The sequence below is a fragment of the Vanessa atalanta genome, chromosome Z (assembly GCF_905147765.1).
Source record: "Vanessa atalanta chromosome Z, ilVanAtal1.2, whole genome shotgun sequence".
Classification (NCBI taxonomy): Eukaryota; Metazoa; Arthropoda; class Insecta; order Lepidoptera; family Nymphalidae; genus Vanessa; species Vanessa atalanta.
Genome location: NC_061902.1, coordinates 9,985,001 through 10,011,786, shown reverse-complemented (window position 1 = coordinate 10,011,786; position 26,786 = coordinate 9,985,001). Strand labels below are relative to the sequence as shown.

The 26,786-nt window shown below is 30.6% G+C and overlaps 3 protein-coding genes across 5 annotated transcripts; 1 reads left to right on the top strand and 2 right to left on the bottom strand.

Moving 5' to 3' along the window:
• Positions 1–202: 202 nt before the first annotated feature.
• LOC125076238 lies at positions 203–4,378 on the bottom strand. Its single transcript, XM_047688307.1, has 3 exons — positions 3,608–4,378; positions 3,322–3,453; positions 203–1,835 (listed from the first exon to the last, which is right to left on the bottom strand). The coding sequence occupies exons 1-3, from the start codon at positions 4,329–4,331 to the stop codon at positions 226–228; spliced, it is 2,466 nt and encodes an 821-aa protein (XP_047544263.1). The 5' UTR covers positions 4,332–4,378; the 3' UTR covers positions 203–225.
• A 1,248-nt stretch (positions 4,379–5,626) lies between these two features.
• On the bottom strand, positions 5,627–8,499 carry LOC125076260. 3 transcript variants are annotated; one of them, XM_047688355.1, is made up of 8 exons: positions 8,442–8,499; positions 8,257–8,349; positions 7,828–7,906; positions 7,441–7,578; positions 7,203–7,351; positions 6,661–6,764; positions 6,046–6,209; positions 5,627–5,744 (listed from the first exon to the last, which is right to left on the bottom strand). In XM_047688355.1, the coding sequence occupies exons 3-8, from the start codon at positions 7,887–7,889 to the stop codon at positions 5,648–5,650; spliced, it is 714 nt and encodes a 237-aa protein (XP_047544311.1). In that variant the 5' UTR covers positions 7,890–7,906; positions 8,257–8,349; positions 8,442–8,499; the 3' UTR covers positions 5,627–5,647. The 3 variants fall into 3 exon arrangements, with proteins under 3 accessions (XP_047544311.1, XP_047544310.1, XP_047544309.1); XM_047688354.1 differs by lacking the exon at positions 8,257–8,349 and having other exon boundaries at positions 7,828–7,921; positions 8,442–8,478; XM_047688353.1 differs by lacking the exons at positions 8,257–8,349; positions 8,442–8,499 and having other exon boundaries at positions 7,828–7,989.
• A 1,363-nt stretch (positions 8,500–9,862) lies between these two features.
• Positions 9,863–21,014, top strand: LOC125076249. The gene is made up of 11 exons (XM_047688337.1): positions 9,863–10,020; positions 10,184–10,312; positions 10,486–10,684; positions 11,450–11,736; positions 11,812–12,019; positions 12,095–12,169; positions 12,254–12,369; positions 14,280–14,408; positions 15,231–15,338; positions 15,427–15,507; positions 15,601–21,014. The coding sequence occupies exons 1-11, from the start codon at positions 9,952–9,954 to the stop codon at positions 15,751–15,753; spliced, it is 1,554 nt and encodes a 517-aa protein (XP_047544293.1). The 5' UTR covers positions 9,863–9,951; the 3' UTR covers positions 15,754–21,014.
• The last annotated feature ends 5,772 nt before the right edge of the window (positions 21,015–26,786 follow it).

The window sequence follows — 26,786 nt, the reverse complement described above, 5'->3', positions numbered from 1 at the left end:
GCACATTATAAAATATTTTAATTATTTGCGTCTCAAAAGTACATTTTATTTATAGATATGTATGTATGTAGGAACTATTTTTTATCTATCCTGTTTTATTTTTTACTTAGCAGTTTTACGATAACTTTGTGTACCCTTAGTTTTAATAAAAGTGCTAGTTGAACTATTTGCAATAAATAATAAAAGGGTAAGGGTTGATGCAGAAAATCTATTTATTTTTTATATTTAGCCACAACAGGAAGAACAGCTCTTCAAAGAACATTCTAGACTCGGGAATTTACAGGGAAGAGCTTTACTGCAGCTTCGTGGTAAGCAAAATGGAGGAATACCACAGTACATAGTACACGGCCCAGGTATACTGCGACATCGAACAACAGGACAGGCCTTTGCACGATTATAACAGGGAGAAAGTTTCTTGCGATGAGATTTAATCTTTGGCTGACTTCGTGATTTCCGGGGACGTTTACGCCCAATCGGGCAAGGTTTCAAGCATGGTGAACTTTTGCAAGGTATAGCACAAGGCGTCTTACAAGGTTGAACGCATTGACTACACGGTGAGACTGGACAGCACGATGGTGGTTGTGGAGGACATGGCTTACACGGGCGACACGGGCTCCCACAGCATGTAGATTTGCAACAACTTTTACATGGAAGTATTCGACAACTTGTCTGTCCACATGGCTTTTTTCTGGAGCATTTAGGTCTACAGGGTGAAGGTCGGCATACTATTAATTTGCATTTTGAATGGCGACAAGATCGAGATGGGATATAAGATATTGGACAAGGCACATTACACGGCGCTGTACGAGACGGCGGCGGCGTCCATTCTAGCATTAATTCATTTTTTGCTAAAGGTGCCCCTGTAAGTTTTCGAATAACGATTTCAAAGACACCTTTCCTAGGGTTATTTATATTAGTAACCTTCACTAATCCCTGTTCTTTTCCCGAAGAGGCCAATACACACTTAGGACCTTGACAAGGATCATTTCCATGCACGGGACATGTTTCTTTAGGCCCAATTTTTATATGCGAAACAGTAGCCGTCATATCCCCCTTTGTAGTTCCTCCCAATGCTGGACAAGGTTTTTGTGATTTTTCGTCTTTTATTGTAACGGACTTAGAATTACCAGAAGCGGTTGTTGCTCCTTTTGAAGTTTTTGGTGTGAAATTAGACTTTACGGCAGAACTATTACGCCTTTTAATACTAGTATTTGAACTGGATTGAACACTTGATTTTGAACCACTCTTTACAGCAGTACCTGAAGTCTGACTTGTTTTATGTAGTTTTGCGTAGGATTCCTTTGATCCCATCCCCGTTTTATCAGAGCGTTCTTTCTTCTTTCCAAAAAAATAAATTTCAGGATGAAGTAAATTTCCAGATACTCGATCTCTATATTTACGAAAAGGAACAGTCGATAATGAGCAGGTTGAACAGTAATTTGAAGTAGTCTCAGTCTCGCTTTTAAATGATGTGTTCCATTCCTCAGAAACTTGAAAAGATTTATTAATGGAAGCGGTAGCTTGTGTACCTAATGTTTGAAGACGGCCATAATTATGAGAAAGAGACATGTAAACAGACGTGTCTTTTACTCCAAAAAAGGCAGTCTCCTTTAGATCCTTTAAAGAACCCCAAGATTTCCAAGTACTTTTAACGTTGTTAAAAAATATATCAGTGTGCGTTTCAGATATTTTAGTTTTCACCGAAGCATTATTTGTCGAGTCTGATGAAAAAGATTGTTTACTGAAAACTTGGAAATCATAAATGATATGTTTTATTTTCCTCGATGAAAACTCTCCGACTTCCTTTGTCTGTTCCAGCATGTTTTGTAGATTACCTACGATAAATTAATAAAAACCATTAGTTAAAATAAGCAAGTCATAAAACCACAACCATATAAATATAATTTATTAATTTAGCAAACATTTCTTACAAAAATTACAATAAGAAACGTGAATGCATCAAGGAATTTTTAATTTCTAGTATTAAAGGAGCAGCAGTTAGTACACGCTTGTGCACACTGCGCTGTTCGCGCCTCTCTTACTGGCACTATCTTTTCATGTGTTATCACTGGTGTTATAAATTGATATTCAAGTTTTGACTTCCTTCCCGGCATTTCAATCGTCTTGCCGATTCTCATTTTTATTATTTGTCTAGGGAAATCATATACAACTCCTGGGTAGTGTTCTGAAGTTGTTGAGGTAAGTTGACCTGGCTCATCTCTGGCTAAATCACCTACTCCATCTGAAGTGAACTTGAAGTGCGCTCTTTGCTTGTGGCCGAGTTCACACGAATCCGAAGGCAATTGAAAAACAACCTTGTTTCCAGTCGGACAGCAATCTGCACAACAGGGAATATGCATGCATTTTATAATTTCAATAAAAATAAATTATACTTACAATTTACAAGCAATTCATTCTACTATTTTAAAGTATTTTATAAGAAGTTTTTGTAGGTAAATTTTAACTCCATTTTAACTTCATCACGGTCCATGTGAACGATTACAAAAAAATTAAGCTATGTTTTGCTACAAATATTAAGTGTAAGATATCGAGCTGACCACTGCTATTTTATTAGTGTAATAAATATTAAGGCTTAGATAATGACATATGCATATTCCCTACTGTTTAATACATTTTTTGTTAAATTCATTTGGTAAGTAAGTCATTCGGTAGCTAAAAATTAACTATATGGTAATCCTATGAAATTATCGCTTCTTTTTTCCTTTTGGTTTTTTTAATCTTCGAACACAACATTCACAATCAAGGTCGGACTGTAGACACGTATTAATTTTCTTTATCGGTGCTTTTTTATCTGGTCCTTTTGGAGTTGCTAGTTCGAGTTCAAATTTGCATTTCTTTTCATTTAGAACGGCTGTCTTGGCTACTTTTAATACAAAAACATCCCGGTTAGCTAATTCATGTTGCTTGACATCTCCACGAGCCAAAGCTGCTTGTTGACCGTGTTTTGACGCTTGAAGGCAACCTTCAGTTAAACAGGTGAATTGTGTGCCAGTAGGTTGTGCGCCTTCACAACAAATGTCTTCACAAGGCAATGCTAAACTTATTTGGTTTTTCCCACATGGTGGTTCACAAGGTCCAGTGTCTGTGTTTTTGGAGTAAGGACATTGCATAGAGCAATGTGTCTGACTTATTTTTTTTATAATAGAAGCACTAGCAGGGACTTTTATCTTAAGCTCGTTGCCACCAAGGTTTGTACCTATTTCTTCGAATTGCTTACTGCGACCTGGTCATCAAAATTTTTGATTTTCATACCTAAATATCCTATTAACAATATTTTATAACTTAATTATTTATGCTCACCTTTAGGTACGTGTAAACAATATTGATCAGTATTTCTGCAAACCATCGGTTGTTTTGGTTGTGGTTTAGGGCCAGAACAGTAACAAGGGTCGTCAAGGTCCATACAGGGCATACTGTTATAAGGGTCTTTAGCTGTAATAGTACATATAGTTAAAATAAACTTTTTAAAACTAATATTTTTTTTGTGTTAAGATATAAATCAATATGCATTTTTTTTTAAATATAATCAATGTATATATGGTTAAATAAATCATTTCAAATATTTATATTCATAATTCACTCTTACCTGGTGGGCATACACCACTTCCTCCACCAACATTACAGGGTGGTCCTGCGCTACCTGCAACTCCACTATTAAAATTGCCTCGTGCTGCTCCGCACGCGCATGGATCTTGGATGCTTTGGAATTCTCTTGTAGGAGTGCATGATCTGTCTACGATTGCTGAATTTTTACCGGCTGCTAAATTTGGTGGGCCACCCGGGCCCTGAAATCTAGTAATAATTAATTTTCCAAAACAGGATATACGTAAAAACATTACGATTTCTCCGGTCTCAGAACCATCAGGTCCAACGATTCGAAATGAATCTTTAAGAGCTTGGTAGCTGACAGTGGTTGGATCTTCCAAAAAAGTTTTGCGTGCTTCAACAAATTCTTTTGTCATATCAATTTCACATTCCCCCATTATTATTTTTGTCGGCAAACATCCACACGGTAGAGACTTGTACACACAAACATTTATAGGATATTTAGTCATAGCAGTAGTGATTTCAGATTCATTTAAAGAAAAAAGGCATGATTTCCCATTGTTAAAGGATTTGATAAATGGGCCGGTATTCTTCACTAAGCAAACTCCTGGTTCGTCGTCACAGATCTCTAGTGGTTCAACACCCGGACATTTGATATTAATACACGTCCTAAAATCCTTATCAGAAAAACAGGGACTTTTAATGAAAATTATTTTATCAATAAGGACCTCTAAGAGGAAAAGCCCATCGTTCTGTTTCGTCATTTTCGGTTTTATTTTGGGGATGGGATCTTATATTTTATTTGATTTATTAATATATGTTTATAGACATACTTAAAATTTTGAAAGTGATAGTTAAACAAAAGAATAGTACGTCACGTACATTGTTTTTAATTTCATTTCTTCTAATGGTATATATTGTTCTATCGTAAATGAAACTTAAGGTTGCATATGCTTAGGTCCAGTTAGGTATTCACATAGCTATATCTTAATATTATTATTTTAATATTTATCTATAAGTCGCTCTTAAAAGTTAGGACGGAATCAGAAATCGGAGCGCTTTCACTTAAATATTATTGGATATTTAGTGTTTGCTATTGATTGAAATTTATGTAGTTGCCAGTTTAGAATGTTATTCACCAACGCTTGTTGACCATACCAAAGTCTCGAATATTAGTTGTAAGATTTTCTTGTCTGCTTTGAATAATGAATCTGTTAAACCCTTATATTTTTCCCCAGTATATAGCAGCAGTTCCCAGTAATGGTATCTGACTATTCTGAATAAATATACGTAATTTTACTAAACTTTTTAATAAACGTACTTTAAAGTATGTTAAGCAAACGTGACATTAAAATGACAACAGAATGGTGGCTCACTTTAATAAAAATAACTCTTAAATGTTTTTAATTAAGGCATACACAATAAATGTATGTCAATCATACTTATGGAAATATCATATTAAATTATATTGTATAAAATATACAATCTCTAATATTATTAGACGCAAGTCCTTACAATGATTACACGGGTAGTGGTGACAAATTATTAGATCGCCTTTTTGCTTTTCTGCTTCCATGATAAAATTTCATTTGTAGAATTGCACTTCGACATTTGATCAGTAATTTCATTAAAAAAAATAAACTGTTTTGTTATTCATGAGTGGTGTAAATTTTTATCTGTTTCATATAATAATTTAATTAATTATCATCTCTTGCCCTTATCCCAATTTTATTGGGGGTCGGCAAAAATTAAAAAAAATATATATATAATTTAAGTTTAACCTATGTCAATAGTTAGCTGAAGATGTTATTGTGTCGTGTTGCAATAAAGGCACAGATTTTTTTTTAATTTATTTGTATGTATGTATGTAAAGTAATTATACTAAATGTATCGTATTATTCAGTCTAGTCAGGCCTAGCGCAAATTTAATTCTAGAATATATAAAATTATATGGAGCTTCCAATATTTCATATGACAAATTTGTACTACCAACCAAAGAAATTCAAATTTCTGAAAAATAAATTAGGAGTAAAAATTATTTAAGAAATGAAAATTTACGCGCATAAGTATAGCTTTAATTTTATTTAGAAAATTTACGTATTATACAATCATATTTTACTGAGGGATAATTTTTATAGTACCAATTACAAGCTTCATTCTTAAACGGTCTGCCAACCCTGAAAAAAAAATATACGTAAGCAATTTAGATATTAAATTTTTAGTTTTTGTTAAATAAAACCATTTAGTTTAAATAAGTATAGTTACTTTAAATATGTACTGTGCTCCATCATATTTTTTAATTTGAATAAAACCTATAAAATTATTTTACAATCCGTACCAGCAAAAATAAGCCAAGATTATTCTTATCAATAATAAGGAAATAGAAGAAGACCGTACATAATAATTAAAGAAAACCTTAGCTTATTTTTTACAATATGAAATCAAACATTTGTTAATTCTCGATAATATTGGTCATACTCATTCATCATCAGCTCTCGAATTTCTTTAGATGATAATGTTTTCGTCAGGTCTGGATAATATCTCCATCGCTTCTGCGTTGAGCCTGAAGTGGATGCTGGAGATGGTGCTATTTTAATGTCAATCTTTTTATCACATTCCCGACAATACGCAGCGACTTGTTTCTGTAATATACTCTACTATTTACAGGTAAAAATATTTAAGTCAAGTTTGTAGGTGAAGTTTTCCATCCGGCGCAGAATTTAATTAATGGCATGAAATAGATATTCCATTGATGATATAAGGAATGATTAATGTTGCTTAAACTACCAGTGCATATGGCAGTAGTGACTAATTACGATCAGGACACATTTGCTAATCGGTTTAACTATAACACATAAAAAAAAGTTGAATAACATTTCTTATGTAATGTAACTTTGCATTTTTCAGCTGCGATATTTTTTGGATTTGGATGGATTTACGAAGTAATTTTCAAAAATAAAAAGCGATTCAAATTTTTCTAGAAACAATACAATAACATATTTACCTACAGAATACTAACGTAATCGCTATTAATTAAAAAAAAAAAACTGTTCTCTTTATCTTAACATTAAGTTCAATAGAAAATGTAAAAACCTGTACTCCCTGTGGCTGTTTCAATCCATCACAAGCGTGCTTGCGCCTATACTTAACGCAGTCAAGGTCATACTGATAGGAATGAGGAAAGACGTCCTGATGAGCTGTTAAATAATAATTGTGACGACAGTATGAAAACCTCATAGGATTAAGGAAGGAAATAATTATTTAATTGTATAATATAGTGTACAGTTAGTTACCATTTCATATTGTATTACCTAAGTACATATTTAGATGAAGCATTAAAATTAACGTTACATTTTATCTTATAATATGTTTAACATTGATACATTATTTATGTACCTAATATAAACACTTATTTCAAATACTTTCACTTTTTTTAATCAAGTAAAAGAGTTTTGGTTTAAAGAGAAATGAGACTGGAAAACTGATTGTAGGGTGAGTACATTCGAAACATCATAACGAACTTTTTGGCCTATACAAAATGGAGCTTGCTCTTTCATTCTGTGTTGTTTGTACTCTAAAGAATTATTAATATTGTCCAAATTACATAATATAGAAATGGTTCCTGCAATACTTACGAGTCGACACCTTTTCACTGGTCATACCATAATTGTAATAGGCATCGTGAAGATTGTATGCATTGGCTCCAGGTTTATCAACCCAAAATGCTTTGTCTTTCTTTACCATATTTTCAATCACTGCATCGGGCAGCTCGTCTATGGTTGGTCTGTTTTTTTTTTTTGTTTTATAATTTAATTTTCTAAGTAAGAATACAGTTTTAGCTAACACAAATATTTATTTAAATATAATATAAACCTTGGTGGTATCTCTACCAGTTCTCTAGTTAAAGGCTGCAGAAATTTTCCGATGGTGCGCTGAGTCAACGATGGAGGTTGGTTCGGAGTCAAGCTCTCATCAGTACACAAGGTTGGTGAAACATCATCAATAGCATATCTGTGGTATTGTCAAATTAATATTAATTTATTAGTTAATATTAATAATACGGTGCGCTTTAGTAGCGCGCGTCGATTAGATTTAACTTCTTTTTTTTTAATAAAATGCGTACGATATATTAATGTTCTTACGTTGTTAACATAAAAATATTGTTTATTTTAAATTTGTAATTATTTGCTACGCGGGTTAAAATAAACAAATTGACACAAGTATGGTTGAATTGTATGCATAAAGCTAAGTTATACTTACTTTTCTGGATGATAAGCTTTAAACTTCGCAACATTGCTGCGAGGACAACTTGGATGTGACATTGTTGAGATTTCACTACCTAATTATACCTGATCTTTACATACATACATACATGTATAAATTGAATATTACAATTATATTTTAACACTCTTTTTACGCAAAATGACTAAATTACGAAAGCAAATTTAATCAAGACAACTTTAAGTTATTAAAATATTGTAACTGACTGAGTTTTGTCTGTGTTAAGACTTTTATGAACGCTATTTACCTATTCAACAATCCTAACAAATTATCCTATTTTGATAATTATTTTATTTGTAGATCAATTGACACGAATTGAAATTAAACTTCATATAAATAAAAAAGTAGGATTAATTGGGTTAGGAGTACGACTATCAATGGGGTATGATTGTACCGATCAAATTTTACCGATTGTTGATCATTGCCGATACCAGCGGATTGGAACAACTTTCTATATGTTGGTCTCCAGTCAATAGAAGCAGTTTTATTAGCTTATGGCGTCTGAAACAAAAAAAAGGTACTCGAAATTGTCAGAAATTCGATCGGTACGATTTTACCCCAAGTATATTTAAAAAGGAAATATTTTATTGCACCGTAACGTGAGATATCACATGCTACAAAGTTAAAATAAAAATTTTAGAAGTAATTTTATCTGAAATTAAAAATTTGAAGTTTAAACCGAAAAATTGCAGTTGAATAATACAGATAATACTAATTAAATATCGAAATCGGAAACTGATGTATTTAATTATCACGTGTGATTAAAAAAAAAATAACCAATAATATTTTATTAAAAAACTAATAAAAAAATATAATCTAATCAAAAACTTATAAAAAGTTTAACATTATGCTTTAAAATGTACGCTACTGTCACTATTCAATTACTTATAAGGCCTTGTCGTATCGTACGGATGTACGCACTGCCATTACCTTTCCTGGATGTTTCCTGGACCTACTTTTTATACAGTAGTAGGTATTGTTTCATTCCTGTCAAGCGTTATAAATTTAAAATTATAATTATTTTGAAGAGTGCCCGAAGCACATAATTGACGACCTCATATCATATTGTGATTCGCTAAGTGACCTGCTGTGGAGTTGTGACATTGACACACAGCGTATTTTAATGACTATTTAATTATATTGACATTACAACAATACTTAATATGTAAATTAAATCGGTTATATAAATAAAAGCTACACTGTGATTTTAATATCTATGCTCAGCGAGCATAGATATTAGCAATAAAGCATAAATATTTAATTTTAATAAATCCTCGTTTTGTGAGAGTGTGATTCATACTTTTCTCGTGAATCCATAGAAAATAATAAAATTGTAGTAGGAGAAGTTCTTAATAAAATCCTCAATACTTAATGCTAACAAATGTAATAAATTTAGGAAGTATCTTAACGAAAGCTATTAATTAAAAACCCACACTTTTAGAGGTGCCTGAAAAAATAACAAAATATATTATTTAAGTATCATGAAAGAAACAATAATGAAATATATAAAATAACCAGCTACGAAAGTTTAAGTATTTGGAATTAAGAGATTGAATGGTCTTATAGAATATCTTGTAGTGATGGGATATTATAAAAATCTACAAAACCATTCACGCTCAGTTTATAGTGTAAATTTATTACACGTTAGTTATTCTATTACTAGTACTAAAAATTGACACTATTATAATATGTATAGTTATATATTTTAAACATATTGTTTTATAATGTTAGGACAAGTATACTTACTTAATATTGCTAAAAGAGAATTATAAAACAACATAATAATAAAAAATTGCTGTCTTAAGTTCAATTAATCGTAAATAATTTTTAATATACCACATCACTAAACTTTTGTTCATAAAATTAGATTTTACCGGTTATTCTATTATTGATTCGGTAGTTGAAAGTTGACATTACACTATGTTGCCTGTAACGTGCCTGCGTTTTAAGTAGGAAAGTTTATAATTATCTGTGTTAAATTCAGTCGGTGTCTAGATTCGTGAGTAAAAGGAAATCCATTCATTGGTGTGCGTTATCATACTGTACGTAAATAAATTTTATTCTCTGACTCATAAATTCGGGATAGGCTTTTTTAAAAAAAAAATGTCTAAAAACATAGTGTTCGAGGGTTGGCTTACGAAATCACCACCTTCGAAACGTATTTGGAGAACTGTAAGTAAATTTAATAAACTTCTTTTTATGTTTTAGTTTGTTGACAGATTGGAATTTAGTTGGTTACTTGCGGTAATTTACATTTTAGGAAAAAGTTATTATTTAAAAAAAAAAGTATTTTTTTACGTAAATTTACATGTTAATACATTTTTTGTTGAATCAGAAATGGCGGAGAAGGTGGTTTGCCTTGCGACAGTCGGGTGAGCTCCCAGGGCAATATTTCCTAGATTATTATGCCGACCGTAATTGCAGACGGCTCAAGGGTACGATCAACTTAGATTTCTGTGAGCAGGTACTTATCAGTAACCAGTACACATTTAAACTTAAGTATGTGTAGCTATATAGTTCATGCTTAGTGCATAAATTTTCAGCAAGAATACTTATTATTCAGAATTTATTCATGACTTTAGTATATGGAAATCATATTATCTGAATAAAGTTGTTTACTGTACAATGTTATTGTAGGTGGATGCTGGATTGCATATGGAACGTACAAATCAAGGAGCACCAGACCCAAAGCTACGTGGCTCTGTATTCACAATTCAAACGCAAACACGAACATACCATCTTGAAGCTGATTGTGAATCCGAAATGGAAAAATGGGTCGATGCAATCTGTAGTGTATGTGGTTTACGTGCAACTGATGAAATGCCAAGTTTTTCTGGTAAGTTATAATATATTAATTTCTTCTATTCAAGATTTGTTTTTTTTGTATAAAGAAGTTTCTATAATTATGTTTTAGAAGTGTTTATTAGTAAAACAATATTGAACTAACATAAACATAATATGTACAGTATCAGGCTTGGTTTTTTACATGAACAACATAAAACTTTTATAAAGTAATTGAGCTTTACAACAATATTGATTTGGTTACTATTAATTAAAACATATTCATATTTAATGTGCATGCTTTGATGATTTTTGCTAATTTGATTTTAACCTAACAATGGATAAGTTTGAATTCAATAAAAATAAAAATGGATTGAATATAAAACATAATTTATTTGCGAAGCAAGTTGTTCTTTACGAAATGTAAATAATGTGTAGTTAATAGCTATCTGACAATTTAATATTTTGAGATATGCTACTGCGACTTTTACATCAAACTATATGGATGAAATATTATTGTTTGCAAGTGAATCAAGTTACTAACCTTATTGTATGTTCCATAAACAAATACTTGTTGCTCTTTCAAAATATTTGTATTTTTATAGATAAAAATGCATAACTCTGCAATTGCACATCTTAAATGAATACTAATAATTTTAAGAAATAGATTTAAAAACATATTTGATGTGATTCGTGATGAACTTTTTGGCTTGATGCGAATTAAATTTATAGTATGCAATTTGATATGTTATTATAAAGCTTGTTATTATTGTTTATTACTAGCCAAATGTGAATAAGAAGTGAAAATGAATATTTTTAGGCATATACCAAAACCATGCAGTGGCTGTAGACAATCACCCGCATGCAAGGTCAAGATCTAATTCAAATTTCCAACCAGCAACACCCGCTGTCAATGGTCAAGCTAGCTCATCACCAGCTGTAAATAATGTTCACTACACTGCTGTAGCTACGAATGACCAACATAATTCCTTGGTATCTAATGATCAAGAAATTGCCATTGCCCTCGCAAATGATCAGTATGATTGCGGTGAAAGCACTGGACCATATATTCCAATATCGGAATGCATTACAGGTGTTCGTGCTCCGGTAAATAAATTTTTATTTAATTATTGGATATCTATAAATTATTTTCTTGATTGTAAGATAATTTTTTTTTTATAGGATACTCAAAGAGCATTCACATTTGATCCTAAAAATATTGTAACCAGCACAAAAACCTTTGATAAGTCTGACGCTAGCAACAAATTCAAAACATATTCGTATCACGGCACACCTCAGATACGCATTAACAATGTTGCAGTTGAATCGGAAAACGATTCTAACAGTGAGGACGAATGTAGATCACTGAACGCTAGTCAATATAACATAGGTAAGAAAAAACTCGATACAAATCCTTATTTTTTTTAATATCTTTGCCAGTTTTATAATTATATGAATTTTCTAGGGGAGGTAACGGTGGCGAAAAGTTTCACAAGGTTGAACATAAATTCACAACGCAATAATGGAACTGGTGATGATGGTATATTATTTAGCTAATAATGTAAAGAAAATTATAGTTCGTGTGATTTATGAGTTGCATTACATTGCAAATTATCTCTGACAGGACCGCCGGTACCTCCGCGTCCACCGAAAACGTTCTCATTGAACAAAGATTTAGCGCATCGTGAATCTTTCCATGGACCGAAAGTTCAAGAACCAATCGAATTTCAAGAAAATACTGTAAGTAGTAACTTATACACCTTCAGTATTAATATTATAGAGAGATATTTTTATTGTTTTTTTTTGGATTCAATTTAAAACTGCTTATACAATTGATTTTTATAAATCGAACTTTCCCGTTATGACAGATTACAGTATTTGTGTATGTCTATTATTTATATTCATTGAGAAAAAGCCTAAATGTGTTTACACCAAAATTGGTATGTAAACTTTCCAAATTGTCCTTGTAAATGACATATAATTTTTAAGAGTTTTGTTTTGAAATATTGTCATATATATTTTCTGACTTGGGCCAGTATTTATGACATAACAAGATATTTGAATAAATGCATAATGAGGGTTACAGGCGGTAAGATTAGCACAGTTCGTTCGGAAACTAGTTACAGTGAAGGCGCCTGGTACGAAAATTATTGTTTATAATTTAATTGTTGAAAGATAATATCGTAAATTAAGGTATAATTTAATTTTATTTACCGAATCTCGTTATTATTTGGTTCTATATAACTAAAAATCGTACTTTATTTTAGAGACCGTGATAGTTATTTATCTTAAAAAAATATATTACTTCGGCTAAATTCATATTTAACTATATTTCTATTTAGTTATTGTGTATAAATGTTATTATTTGCCCTTCCTAATGTAGTATTTTCATGTCGTTGTGCTATAATTCAATAAATGCATTGCAACGAAACTGTCACGTTGAAAATAATAGGCACTATTGTAAATAAGTGGTTCATTAAAAATGACTTCCCTTGCCCAACACGGAGACGGCCATCACATCGTTATAACTATATTGATTAATGGTATAATAGATGGTGTTGTGTGTTTTCTCTCTGTATATATAAAGGTGCAGGCAGTTCGGGAAATTCATTTTGAAATAAAACTCGACGTGACGTTACTCAGCGCTACGTCGAGTTTCATTTCACATTTCTAGGTAGAATTCATAGTCGTGGTCGGTTTTGGTTGAATTGGTTTTTTTTTAAACATTGTTTTCTTAAATATCTAATTGTATTTTGAAGTTTATGGATTGATAGTTATTTTTTTGTTTTTATTAGTTCGTCATTGGTTTATGTTTTCACGTGGTTGGCAATCGGTTTTCGAATACGCGATGTAATAATTAGGATGCTATAAGTTAGGACTAACTAGCTTAGTTTGGTTTGGTAAGTTTTACTAGTCGTCCCTAATATTTCTTTTTAGAATTTATAATATATATTAACGTTTAGAATTTGTTTTTTCGTTATTCGGAACGAAATCGAACGAATCGAAAGCTTAGCTATGTTCAGCGAGATAATAAATGTCACATTTATCCTTTATTCGTTCTTTTTTTGTGTTACTTTAGTGCTACTTCAATTTCACCAAATTAAATACATAAAACTATTCCTTGCTTGATAATAATCGAATTATCTTTATTTTCTTCTAATAGCAAAATGTATTTAAATACTCTATAATGGTAACAATTTGAATCATATACGTCTTTTGGGAATCGACTAAATTAATCGATTTGGTTTCGATTGCTGCTTTAATTCCAACAAAACGCGGTTTCTTTTTCCGCGAAGAAGACATAATGGTTTATGTCCTTATTTTTTACTAAGTTCATATTGTTGTTTCTAAATCCTAGTTTATCTTTCAATTTTCGTTAAAATCTAAACTTTAGTTTCTGGAGATCAACGAAATACTTATAACTGATGAGTATCGAAAAAAATTCGATTATTGCTAACACGATGATAATCGAATCGTGATTTCTCTGAATTTGATTTCAATACTATTAACACTAGGCCTCTTAATCACCGTGTAAGTTCTTAAAATATTTCTCTTTCTATAAGCCAACCTCCAAACAATTGCATAATCTTTAAAGAAGATTTTTTTAATTAGTCATAATGTCAGTCTTAACAATGATGGTCATCCTTTAGTCTCCATTCCCCTGGATTTGCTTGCCACGTCAAACGCACCACAACACGGCGCCTTCGTCTCCCGGCCGTTCCGTCATCAGCCACTGCGTCCGGACCACGGATGATGAAGATGATGCCGCTATGGGACATGTGAGTTGTTATATTATTATTATTAAAAGTTGTTTTTTTTTTGATAAAATGAAGAGTTTTTAGCATTGCATCGATGTTGATAACACGAAGTGCTCAGTGCGTCATGTACATATATGATGATAATCTATATTCCACGACGACGAAGGCGTATAGATAAATAAATGCAAGATTTAAATTTATTTCATTGGATTTGCTTATAGTTCTCCTATATTATGCATTACAAACAGTTCTTGATCAATGTGTCTTAATCTATTCTCTATTTATATTACAACAATTCCCCTTAAATCCTTATATCCATTTTAATTTTGTCTCCAAAATTCCGATAGCAGCATCGTCGACGTTCAGAATGTAATTTTTTCGAATACCAGGGATATACGAAATAAACATCTATCCAAAATCGAATAAGATAAAAATAATGTTTATTTAAAAAAATATATATATATATTTTGCATATTGTTGTAGTAATTTGTTATTATACATAATACAGAAATAGTAGCCTACAAATAAAGTCAAATTGTTACTTTTATTTAAGATGTCGCGTCGATTCGATTTCAAAGTTGTTTATTTGACTTTACTCATTTTTTTTTTCATTCTATATATAAAATGCATTGTATTTTTGTTGTGTATTGTATTTTCGCGAGACGGTCTTGAGGTAATAGTCTGTATACGTGTGTTTATGTAAGCCTGTAGGTTTTTGTGCATGTGTGTTGGATTTGCAGTGGTTTTGATGCTGCTGACTGAAGTACTTGGTTATTCAGTATATTTTCAGTTTTGAGTGTGACTTATTCGTTAAGGTTTACTGACATAGATATGTCTTTGCAGTCAATGCAGTACTGCAATCTTTCGACGCTACCGCCGGCTGTCGATAGGGCGTTAAAACCTCGTCATTCAAGTCACAGCATCGGCAATATGTACAACTTCTCTGGATTGGTAATTTGTTTAAATATTTTTTAATTTTTTTTTTTTTTTTTGGTTAAGAATTTTTGAACAGAACAAGTAATCGGAGATGTATTTACAGGGAATATGTGACGAATCGAAACCGGATGTATTGCAGTATTTAGATCTCGATCTTCATACGTCTACACCTCCTTCGTCTAATGTAAGTAATCATAATATGAGAAAAACATGTTTGAAGTTGATTAACTCTTTTATACACTTGAAACGTACTGACATTATCTTTTCTCTTGATTAGTCGCAAGACTTCAAGAAATTAAGCATTATACACGGAAAATCGCATTCCTCTGCTGATGCCGATTCTGCGTATAAAACCGTGGACTTCTTGAAGACAGAGGCGTTCAACATCACACGTCAGGATGCTGAAGCTTCTCGGAGCGTGCAACAATGATTGAGCCCTGACATGGGTAGGATCTATAAACTAGTGATAAACCCTAATGACTTGTTCATACGTTAAGAGATGGACGCTCTCTGACTATGAGACGAACTCTTGGAATTGTGTTGTGTAAATATAGGATATGACCGAACGCGAGGGAACGATCGCAACTGTAAGTTTTATGTTTTATTATATCGACGAGATACCTTAAAGTATTATTTTACATGTGTGCAAATGTTTATCGACATGCATAGTTTAGGACAGCACTAATTGCGTTTTGCCTATTATGATATTCAAAGGTACTTGTAATACTACTTGTAATAAATGTTTGGATTTTGTTCCTTATTTTTTTTCCGAAATTCAGTTGTTTCTCGACCATGATTTTATACTACGAACTTGATCTTTGATTCTCGTTTGGGCAAATTGTTATTAGTGCGTATTTATGACGTCATGTGTGCTCTCTCTTTCTCTCTCTTTACATATTCGTACATGTTGATATTTCACTTCGATATTAAGCACTTTTAGTTCAATGACAATTTATCTGAGTGTAAATTAAAGAACGGATAATGAGTTTCGTGTAATTACGTCACAGAGTATAATAGCATCATATTTATTTAGATTTGTTGAAAAATTTTAAGCTATAATTTTTAATGTTATAACGTTCTTTATCATCAAATTACGATATATAAATTCAAAATTGAAAATTATTTATGCTTTTATTATATTCCGTGGAAGATAAATGATGGCGTATTGAACATCGTTTAATTGGCAACTTCAGTTCTGGCGTCTACTCGCTGAACACAAGAAATGCTTTTAACGGTCTCTTTTTTAGCAATTCCCAGTTTTTATTATAAACGTTCTCTTTGTTCAAATTGTATTGTAGCTGGCAGGATATTCATCCAGATTCTTATGTTCTCGTGATATATTAAATATTTTACAAGACAATTTTACTAACAAATTATTTTATCAAATCATTCAATACAAAACAAACAGACTGAATAAAAATAGATTCTAGTTAAAACGGAACAAGGTTTTAAATCTATTATTCAAACACGAAATGGCGATTGTGCAAAAAATCGTTTTACATAATTGAATGAACTCCGATCGCTTCGACTGCAACAACATCGATCTAAAATCTACTTCATTTTCTTATCTCGAGCTCGCGTAATCGTATTAATTAAAATCGATTCCACGAGATTAAGTTTCTAAAAAAAAAAACTAAAACATATTGGACAGGTTTTTTACGTTCGGACATTTTTTTTCCAGCAACTATCCCATTTTTATAGAAAACTTAATACAATCAATGTAGATTAAAAAACAAAAAGATAACGATTTTTGTATTTTTTTACACCATCAATAGTAATTCTTTGCAAAAGAAAACGTTTCAGTATTACAGAAAAAGATCTTATATGATGACTTTGGTCTCTTCACTTTTTAACGTGGGAGCTGAAGTGACTCCTCCAGTAGTTGTATAATATTGTTTCGAGCAACTAATAAAATGTTCGTATCGATCTATGCGTTTTTTAGTGCATTGGTACAGTTCGTGCGTCCGAAGTAAATTAATAAAAAGTAATATAAATAGGCGATGTCTAGTTTAATTTTGCCTTTGCAGAGGTAAAATAATTTACAAATCTTGTAGCCTCGTTTTAAAAGGGCCAAAGTATATTTCTGTGTAACATTCTAAACATATATTTCCATTTGCCAAATAATTTGAAGGATAATGCATATGTTTATGCTTATATGGCATAACCAAAACATTACTAATCCCAACTATATTACGCATTAAGTTATGTAAACAACCAACATAGTTATCAGAATAAAATCAATGAACAGACATTGAATTTGTTCTGATAACACTAAAGTACTACCCTTACTTTTTTATATTGGCCCTTTTAGGATCAGACCACAGAAAGACTTACTCAGATAAAGCAATGATATTCTCTTCGATTTCTCAGTATTTTAAAGAGTATAACAAGCGCGTGTACTTTAAATATGTAATAATATCGTACAAAATATTTAATTATCAGTTACTTTTTTATATTTTAATGTGTATATTTCACCGTAAAATTGTAAATATTGTTAGATTATAATCTATCTCGCGAGATTATAAACTATCAAAAGTTTACGAACGGTGATTTAGTTTACAATAAAAACGAACACAATTTCGATAGTTTATAACGATACCTTTTGGTTAGGTTAGTTTTTAAAATCTAATTGACTTAGGTAGATTATAATCTACTAAAAATGATTCGTTAATTAGGAAGCAGTAGGTTACGGTTTTCAATCATTCGACAGTTTACAATCTCGCGAGATAGATTACAATCTAACAGTAACATCATAATTATATATCAGTACATTTGACAATACCAACTCCTATATAATTTTATTTTGAGTTATATTCTGAGATTTACTTTGAATCGATATTTAAACTTAACTGTCATTTAGTCTATTAGGGTTTAAATTACTTCGGACGGTAAGAGTAATCTCTTAAAAACGTTATTTGACAATGATATTTATACAAAAAGTTAGACGACGCGTCTTTCGTTTTTTTTTTTAAAACAAAATTCGTCTAGCATTATTTTTATTTTTATCGCATTTGAATGGTTTGATGGCAACGTTATTAATTCAAAATTATTATGTATCTGTGGGACATGGTGTTGCCAGTGACGTTCCTTTTATGTTTAAACAAACATTGAAACATTATACATATTTTATTACTACAGCATTAACACTCTATTTTTATTTATATACCTTCTCGCACTTATATATTTGTCGCTTTGAAAATATTTTAAACTATACTTGTACAACAAAAATACACATTAAAATCATTATATTATTATATAAATTCGATGAAATATTGTATTATAAATATTGTAGTTAATAATTCGTGTGTTATTAAATAATTGAATATAATTATATGTCTACTGTAATTAATATTAAAGCGCTAATATCATAGGACAATATATGTTATATATATATAGATCTAATCACTCGAGAAGCTCGCCGGTCCACGTTTAATTGTTATTTTTTAATAAAATAAATTGAACAAAAATAATTTAATTTGTACTTTACGTTTAAGTAGTCTCACACAGACGAATACCTCTTTGTATAACGCACGCCGATACAAATTTAACGTGGAGAGGAGCGCCTTTGTGATTGAATCGATCTATGTATATGATATATATTCACGTTCATATTACGTTGAAAAGCGATTTTTGACGGTATTAAAATATATCAGAAATTATTGTGTAGATGTATAATGACGTTATATATTTAACAATTGGCTTATTATACATTCTTAGGTTCAGGATACAGATGACTAAAATAAAATAAATAATAACATTTATTACATAATATTATGGCAAAATTGATTTTGGAAAAAGCCAACACGATTTTTGATTTGAAAACATTTCGTGAAATTTAAAAAATGTAAATTCTTAAAGATTGGAGTTTTTCACATATATTTCTTATAGTTTATTTTTATTAAAATCCCAATAACTCCGAAATCAAACAAAATACTTTATCAGATATTTTTGTTGCTTATTGCGTTTCCACACGATGTTTATGGTCATACTTTAAACGTATATATTATATGTAGTTAATATTTATTACATTATTATTAATAATACTATCGAATCTATTATTATTCATGTTATATCTAAGTAATAAATAGATTCATATATAACAGTATATTATAAATGTATAGGTACTAATTGTCTTAAAATAATGTCACGGTTAATATGGCATTGTTGTGCCTTAGATATGTTAGTATCATTTCTATCTATTGTAAATTTAATACACCACTATTATTATAGTTTATATTTATGTAAATATGAATGAAAAAGTGAAAATGTTGTATTTGAGTAACAGATGTGTAAAAGTTATAATATTAATAATATCGACGAAAACTATACAACCGTTCTACCAAATTAATTCAAATAGTGTGTATAGTAAGTTTAAAATTTAAATTAGGGATAGTTTTATAGAACGCACATAAATGATGTCCTACACGATTAAAAACTTAGTATTCGAAGTTGTTAAGTTCGAAAGCGGGTTTCGATAACAGATATCAGATATGCCCCCGATCATTAACGATTCTATCTCGAATTATTTCTTCTATACGGATTCTTGAACGATGATTTTAACTTTTTAATTCGAAAACGATACGATTATTCATATCTAGTAGAGAACGTAAAATAAAATTATTGTACATTTTATGTTTTGATGAGAAGGGAGCACCAGTAGTACAGACTCCAGTTGATCAACTCTAGTAATCTTAAATCTTATATCGTATATATAACATTTAAATTTACAATTTTAATGATAGAAATGAGGGTATGCAACAATTCTATAGTACTTAAAAATATTTGAATGTCTAACATAGACATTCTGAAATAGTAGGCTTGACTATAGCGTACAATAGTTTCGTAGGCCGCAATACATAGTTCTATGTCTCAAATTCAGAATAAACATTAATACATGAATATACCATATATATATATTTCTTCATGTCGATTAAAAGGTGTAAAATAAAATACGTTTGTTGAGTATACGTACAATTATTGTAAAGCGATTTATGAACGTCGATTTGTAGTGTCTTCGTGTGTACCGCGATCGTATAGCGCGTGCACATTTGTCTAAAGTTATACGCTGCGATTTACACGTAACAGATCTATGCAAACTGTCATCATCATCAAATTAGGTAATAAATATATTATTTTGTCGAGTGTGTGTTATATTGTATGCTATGCGATCAATTTAATAAAGATTAACTAAAAAGTCGACCGTATGAATGTATTGTATATAAACTGTAACTAATATTAGCCTAAAATTAATAAATACACACAGACTTAGGTGAACGAAACATAAGTTCGTCTAGGTTATCTGTGAATGCAAATCGCTGGCATGCACAACTATATCGTATATCTGACATTTCACCTGTTACACATATATACAAGTATTCACTTATAATAAAAACATGCCTAAACTCTATTTATACTTTTGTATATAAGTATTACTCCAGTATTACTCCAAATTGACTATTTCACAATAGAACATTTGAACGTTAAGAACGATAAGTCGACAAATCTATATATTACGTGATGAGAAAACTTTGTATCACTTTTTAATCAAATTGTGCGCACAGAGGTGTGTGTAATTTGCTATAGTTAAAATGTATAGGGAAAAGCTGTTCAGAAAACTAAAACGTCTTTGTGTGTGATATAATACTTAATGAACTAAAATATTAAGAGTTTATGTTAAACTTAAAAATCAATAACGAGTTTTTTTGACATTTTTTTTTTTATTATATAATTGAAAAGGTATCGTGTAACTGAGCCTCATTTTTTTTCTTTCGAATAAATGTATCTTATATTTTTATTAACAAATAATTAAATAGAGAATTTAACACTTTTTCAACGGTTACGAGTTATTCTCGTATTACATATATTTTAGGTTCGTTATGAATTTACTATTTAATTACCTTGTTTCTGGTATTTAAAAAAAATACAAGTTATTTAAAAAAAATGCAGGATAATTAAAATCAATGAAGCATTCTCAGTCAGTTTTCCGGTACTTACGAGTGATCTTATGGATCTTTGGCTATTGAAATTGAAAATTAATTTAGAAAAAATTGTTACGCGGTATAAATATATCATAATTTTTTTTTCGAGTATTTTAAAGAGACTAGATTCGATTTTTTTACGCACAATCTTAAAATATTTTTAATATTGTGTAAGACACGTTACAACATCACACACAATACTTATTTATTAATATAATATGTGTGTTTAGTATTAGTCTTTTGAAATCTAGTAAAATTAATTGGTTAATTGTACCATGGGGCTTGTAGCATTAATACTTAATTTTTTAAAAACATCATGACATTTTCGTTGGATGGGTTAGTTGTTAAACTTTAGAACTTGTATTATTTATTTATAATGTTAATAGTATTAGAAAAATATTTAATAATAGGCGTTCGTTCCGGTATTAACGGTGAAACTGTTTAATGATTAAATATAATATATATGCTTTTGTGAATATAACAAGTCCCATGAATTGCAGCTTTACTTCAGCTTTACGATTTTAAATAAAAAAAGAAAATGAATCATTTCATCGGAATGAATATATTATCATGTCATGTTTGGAACATAAATATTAATGAATATAATTCAATAAAAAAAAGTAATACTTTTCGAAACATTAAAATAAAAAGGTTTTTTTTTTTTAATCCAGTGTATAATTTTAATGATTCTTCATTGGAAAAACGTATATGGATAATACCACGTTAGACATGATAATAACGACATGAGATTGTTATAATTCGCTCAAATTATTGCAATATCGTTAAAATCGTATCGTCTAAATAGACAAGCGATAAAAAGGGATTCCAACCGATACATACCATTGCATAAGTTTAATAAATTACGTGAATTCATTGGTTATCGTAATCTTAGTAGTCGCCAATAAGTTGTTGTGCAATATCTAATATTTGTGGTTCGCTGTTTGATATAGAAAAATATATCCTGTTAGGACTTACTCTATTTAGTATATTTGTTACTGTACAAGCTCGAATTACGGTAAATCTCAAGGTTTAAGATTAAGTCTTAGGATTTACCGACATGAGTTGGTAAATGTAAGTATTTCTGAAAATGGTTTTTCGGGTTTTTACCATTCGAATTCAGTATATACTAGGTTTCACCGCTGTCAGCTTTTAGATGTTGGTTTTAGGAATAAAAAGAGTTTTTGAACTATTCGTCAAAACCTTAGGTAAAAATGGGTATCAAACGATAGTATTATTTTTTCAACATTTACCGTGCCCTTGATGTAAATCCTGAGATTTACCAAGTGAATGGTGGTAAGAGTTCGAATCCGAAACCGTTTTCTACATATATCATCACGAATTGGTAAATCTTAGGTTTTACTGGAAAATCTTAGGAATTTACGTAGTTCGAGCTCTTACAGTAACATAAATTCTTGACCCTTTAATCTTCACTCTTCGTATTATATGTTAAAAATACTTCGCGTATATTACTAAATTATTATTATTTAGTAATATTACTAAATAATAATAATGTTACTGAAAATGTCTATAGTATTGACTATTAAAGTATGTCGATATCTTCCATAATCGTTTATGAAAATCTAATTTGCGTGTTTTAAATGTTCTCATTAAGAGGTCTAGGCGATGCTTACTGTTTCTTATTATATGTAATTCAAATTATATTATACGTAAATGTGATTTTCGATGTATTTGATGTGACTAGCACTTATTGATGCCGCAATAACAATATCTATTTAATATTATTTTATTTCGACCTAGTTTAGTTTTGAAAACGTCAACTGTATATTTTATATCATTAAAATTGACTTGCATTTTTGTAATTATTTATGTTTAGTATGTAATACGTAAGCATATATTTTGTTGTCTAATTAAAAAAAAAAAACATATTTTCAGCAGCCTAAATTCTAATGTTGTTCGATAGCAAAATATTTGTTTAATGAAGTAGTTTAGGTGATTAGCAAACTATTAAATGTTGGTATTGTTTATTTATTAATTAATTATTATTAATTATACGTTAGATTAGTATAAGGGCAAGAATTGTATTAATTAATTTTATTTGAGCGCGGATTTATTTCGAATTGTAATTAGTTATAAGTAAGTTGGACCACACATTTTTATGATTTAAGTTGTATTTTGTTATTGAGCTTTATAATTATAATTGTTTATTATTATATAATATATATATTATAAGTGAAATTGACTTGTTTATTATGTACCATTCAAAGTGAATAATTATCCTTGAAATAAATATTGTAGTGTGAAAAGTTGTTTTATTTTATAATACGTGGCGATTGTTACGTCGATAGTCTAAATTTAAACAGGTGGGTATGTGATGCGCCCCCTCTTACGTATAAAATAATATTATACACTTTTCCGAAACATCCTAGTATAATTTTTTTTTTTATTTAATTTATTGGTCTACAACAAAAGATGCACACTTAATACATATTCTTAAACAATATAAGGATTACAAGTTGTGTGCTCCTTCATTTATAAGAGACCACAGAGTGCACTATTAAGCAAAACATATTTTAATACAGTTAAAATAAAAAGTGAAAAAATAATACATAGCAGTAAAAATCAATTTTAAAATAGAAACATTAAAATTAAGAAAAAGGTTTGTTAATTAAACGTTTTTCTTGTTTTAGCTTAAATGTTTAGTGAGACACACTCTGAATTTGGACAAGCTGTTACTAGAAAGCGTGTTATATTGTCTACAGAGCCTTGGAAATGCAGCGTTATATTCTAAGTTTAATTCAAATGTAGGAATATTAAATACATAGGTTATATGCTTTTATATGGGGCATGCGAGAAGGAGCATTAACAAACTTGATTCTTTTGTAGCAGATTACTACAATTTATTTTACGCAGAAATATAAGATCTGTAATATTCTAAAAGAGGTTATGTGATAATATTTAAGTCTGCCGTTTTAACTCGCGATATTTTTAGTCTGTAAATCGTTGAAAGAGATACGGTAAAGAAAGCGTTTTTGATCTAATCTATTGATGTGGACATCAAACTATTGATTCCGTATTATTGCTATTGTATTCCAGTTTGGGAAGAATTAAAGTGATGAATATTTTAATTTTGGTAGATATTTTCTTGAAATTCTTCCTTTTACGGAGTATAAAATTTAAACCCCTTAGATACAATATTAAACATATGTGTGTCGTATCTCAGTATAGAATCTAAAGTAACTCCAAACTCTCGTATACAGTGGAATGGTGAATTTTGTTGTCTGTTAATGTAATATATGCTTGGATCAGCCTTTATATTGCGGGTAAACGTAACGTAGTGACATTTTTTATATTTAGTATCATATTGTTAGCGCTACACCAAATCTCCAATCAGTTAATATCTTATGAGCAAATAAATCTATCTATCAAAGCAAATAAATAGCTTTCGTGGTAAAAACCTAGTAGTAGTTATGTCATTAATAAATACGTTAAAAAATAATTGGTCCGAGATGTGAGCCCTGCGGAAGGCCCGACACCACTTCAAAGTTAACCGAACAATGACCACTGATGACAACCTTAAAAGTTCTATCTTCCCTGCATATATAATGTAAACCAATTGAGGAGCGCTCCATCAACACCGAGAAATTTGTGAAAGTTTGTGCATTAAAAGCAGTTCGGTTATCAACATTCTCGGATAAAGCAGTAGTAAAACTCAATAAGTTAGTAGTAGTTGATCTGGACTTTATAAATCTGTGTAGGTGGGGATTGATTTGATGTTTCAGATACCATGATAATCTTTCAGAGACCATATTTTCAAAAACTCTGCTTAATGTTGAAAGAAACGATATTGGTCTGTAATTACATACTAACATGCAAAAAAGATGTGATTTTGCCTTTTTAGGTCTAATACCTAAAAAGGCAACTTCACATCTAGAATTCATCCGCTAGAATTAGAATTTTATACAGTTCTTATTTATTGAATACCACCGGCCATCGACCCAAACTGCAAGTGCAATTCATTAAAAAAGTAAATCAGAAATGCATTTAATAAGAAAATATGAAGTGCTTTGGTGTGATTATTTAAAACGTTTATTTATTTATCAGCTTATGTATGGCGTAATGTGTTATAAGAAATACGAATTTCGTAACAAATAGTTCGAGTCGTTATTTTGTTGTGAAACACTGATCAAAATCGTCGATTGCTTTTAGATTCAAATTTGGGTAATTTTAGCTCCAAGGATAAAATTTAATTATTATCACGTAAGACGGATTCTTTTAAATCTAACGTCTATATTAGCCAATTACAAATCACTGCTTGACATAGGCCTCTCCGAAAGTGCGCCAAAGCTCCCAATTCTTCCGCATCCAGTCGGGTCCCGCCACCTTCTTCAGGGCAGCGGTTACCTGGGTGGGGGCATCCTACATCTACGCCATCGGTCCTATAACATACGTACATACCTGCCTACTGCCTTACTATAAAGTATTCATTCGAACAATGCTTAAGTGTAGAAAACTATTTAATCTATATTAACTGTCAAAGGTTCCTAATATTTATCTCAAAAGCAATTAATAATAAATTGTAGAAAATCGCTTCGCAAATAACCTTGATTTGACTAATTTGTAATAAAAATAGTTATTCAGATTGTACCTTAAAAAAATGGTTCCATGCTATTTTTCTGCTATCTAGGCAACTTTTCTATAGATCTTTTACAGACCTGCATTTTTTTTCTACATTGTTTTGAGGTATCACCTAAGGTTGAGAGCCAGCGTAAGCGTAGAGAAGAAGATACAGAAAGGGACAGAAAGTGACTTTGTTTTATGCTATTTATGGAGCTGGCAAAAATTTACTTCAATTGAAAAGTAGAAGCGAAATTTCTTCCTGACATTTTCAAATTTCATCCAAAGGTTGAGTTATGCGTAAGAGCGCCTCTTGTTTTTTAGCATATTTATTTTCCTCATCTAGAACAATATTTATTCTTCAAAAGTATAATAATAAGCTATGTTTCAAGGTTTCTTGTGCTATTTTTATGGAAAAAATATGTATTCCAAATCCATGGCTATTTCCAAACATCAAGCCAAAGTTATCGTTCACGCATTTTATGAATATTTAAGTGTCATCTATTTGATACTTTTTACAAGAAAAGACTGTTCTTACTTCACCTGATATGTTCTATCCATCTAAAATAATATGGTAGATCCAAAATCTACAAGACATAGGAACTTTTTCAAAATGTTTTCTACTTAGAGCAATGTTCCGTGTACTGAGTTTCCTATTTAATTTTCAATACTTTGTCGTATAACCATGGGCCCAGTAACAGATGAGTATTGATATTTGTATTTATATCAAATCCCTATTTTCACCCTGTTCGCCATCCACCCACAGTCGAATCCACCCGACCCCACTTCCATCCCAATCGCCTTCCGCCCACTTATATAATGCGCTCTGCTAGACTTGCGCATGTCTGGACCTACCTATGCCCGGGTTAAATCTAGACATTCTACGTATCTGATTCCCAAAGTGCTGACG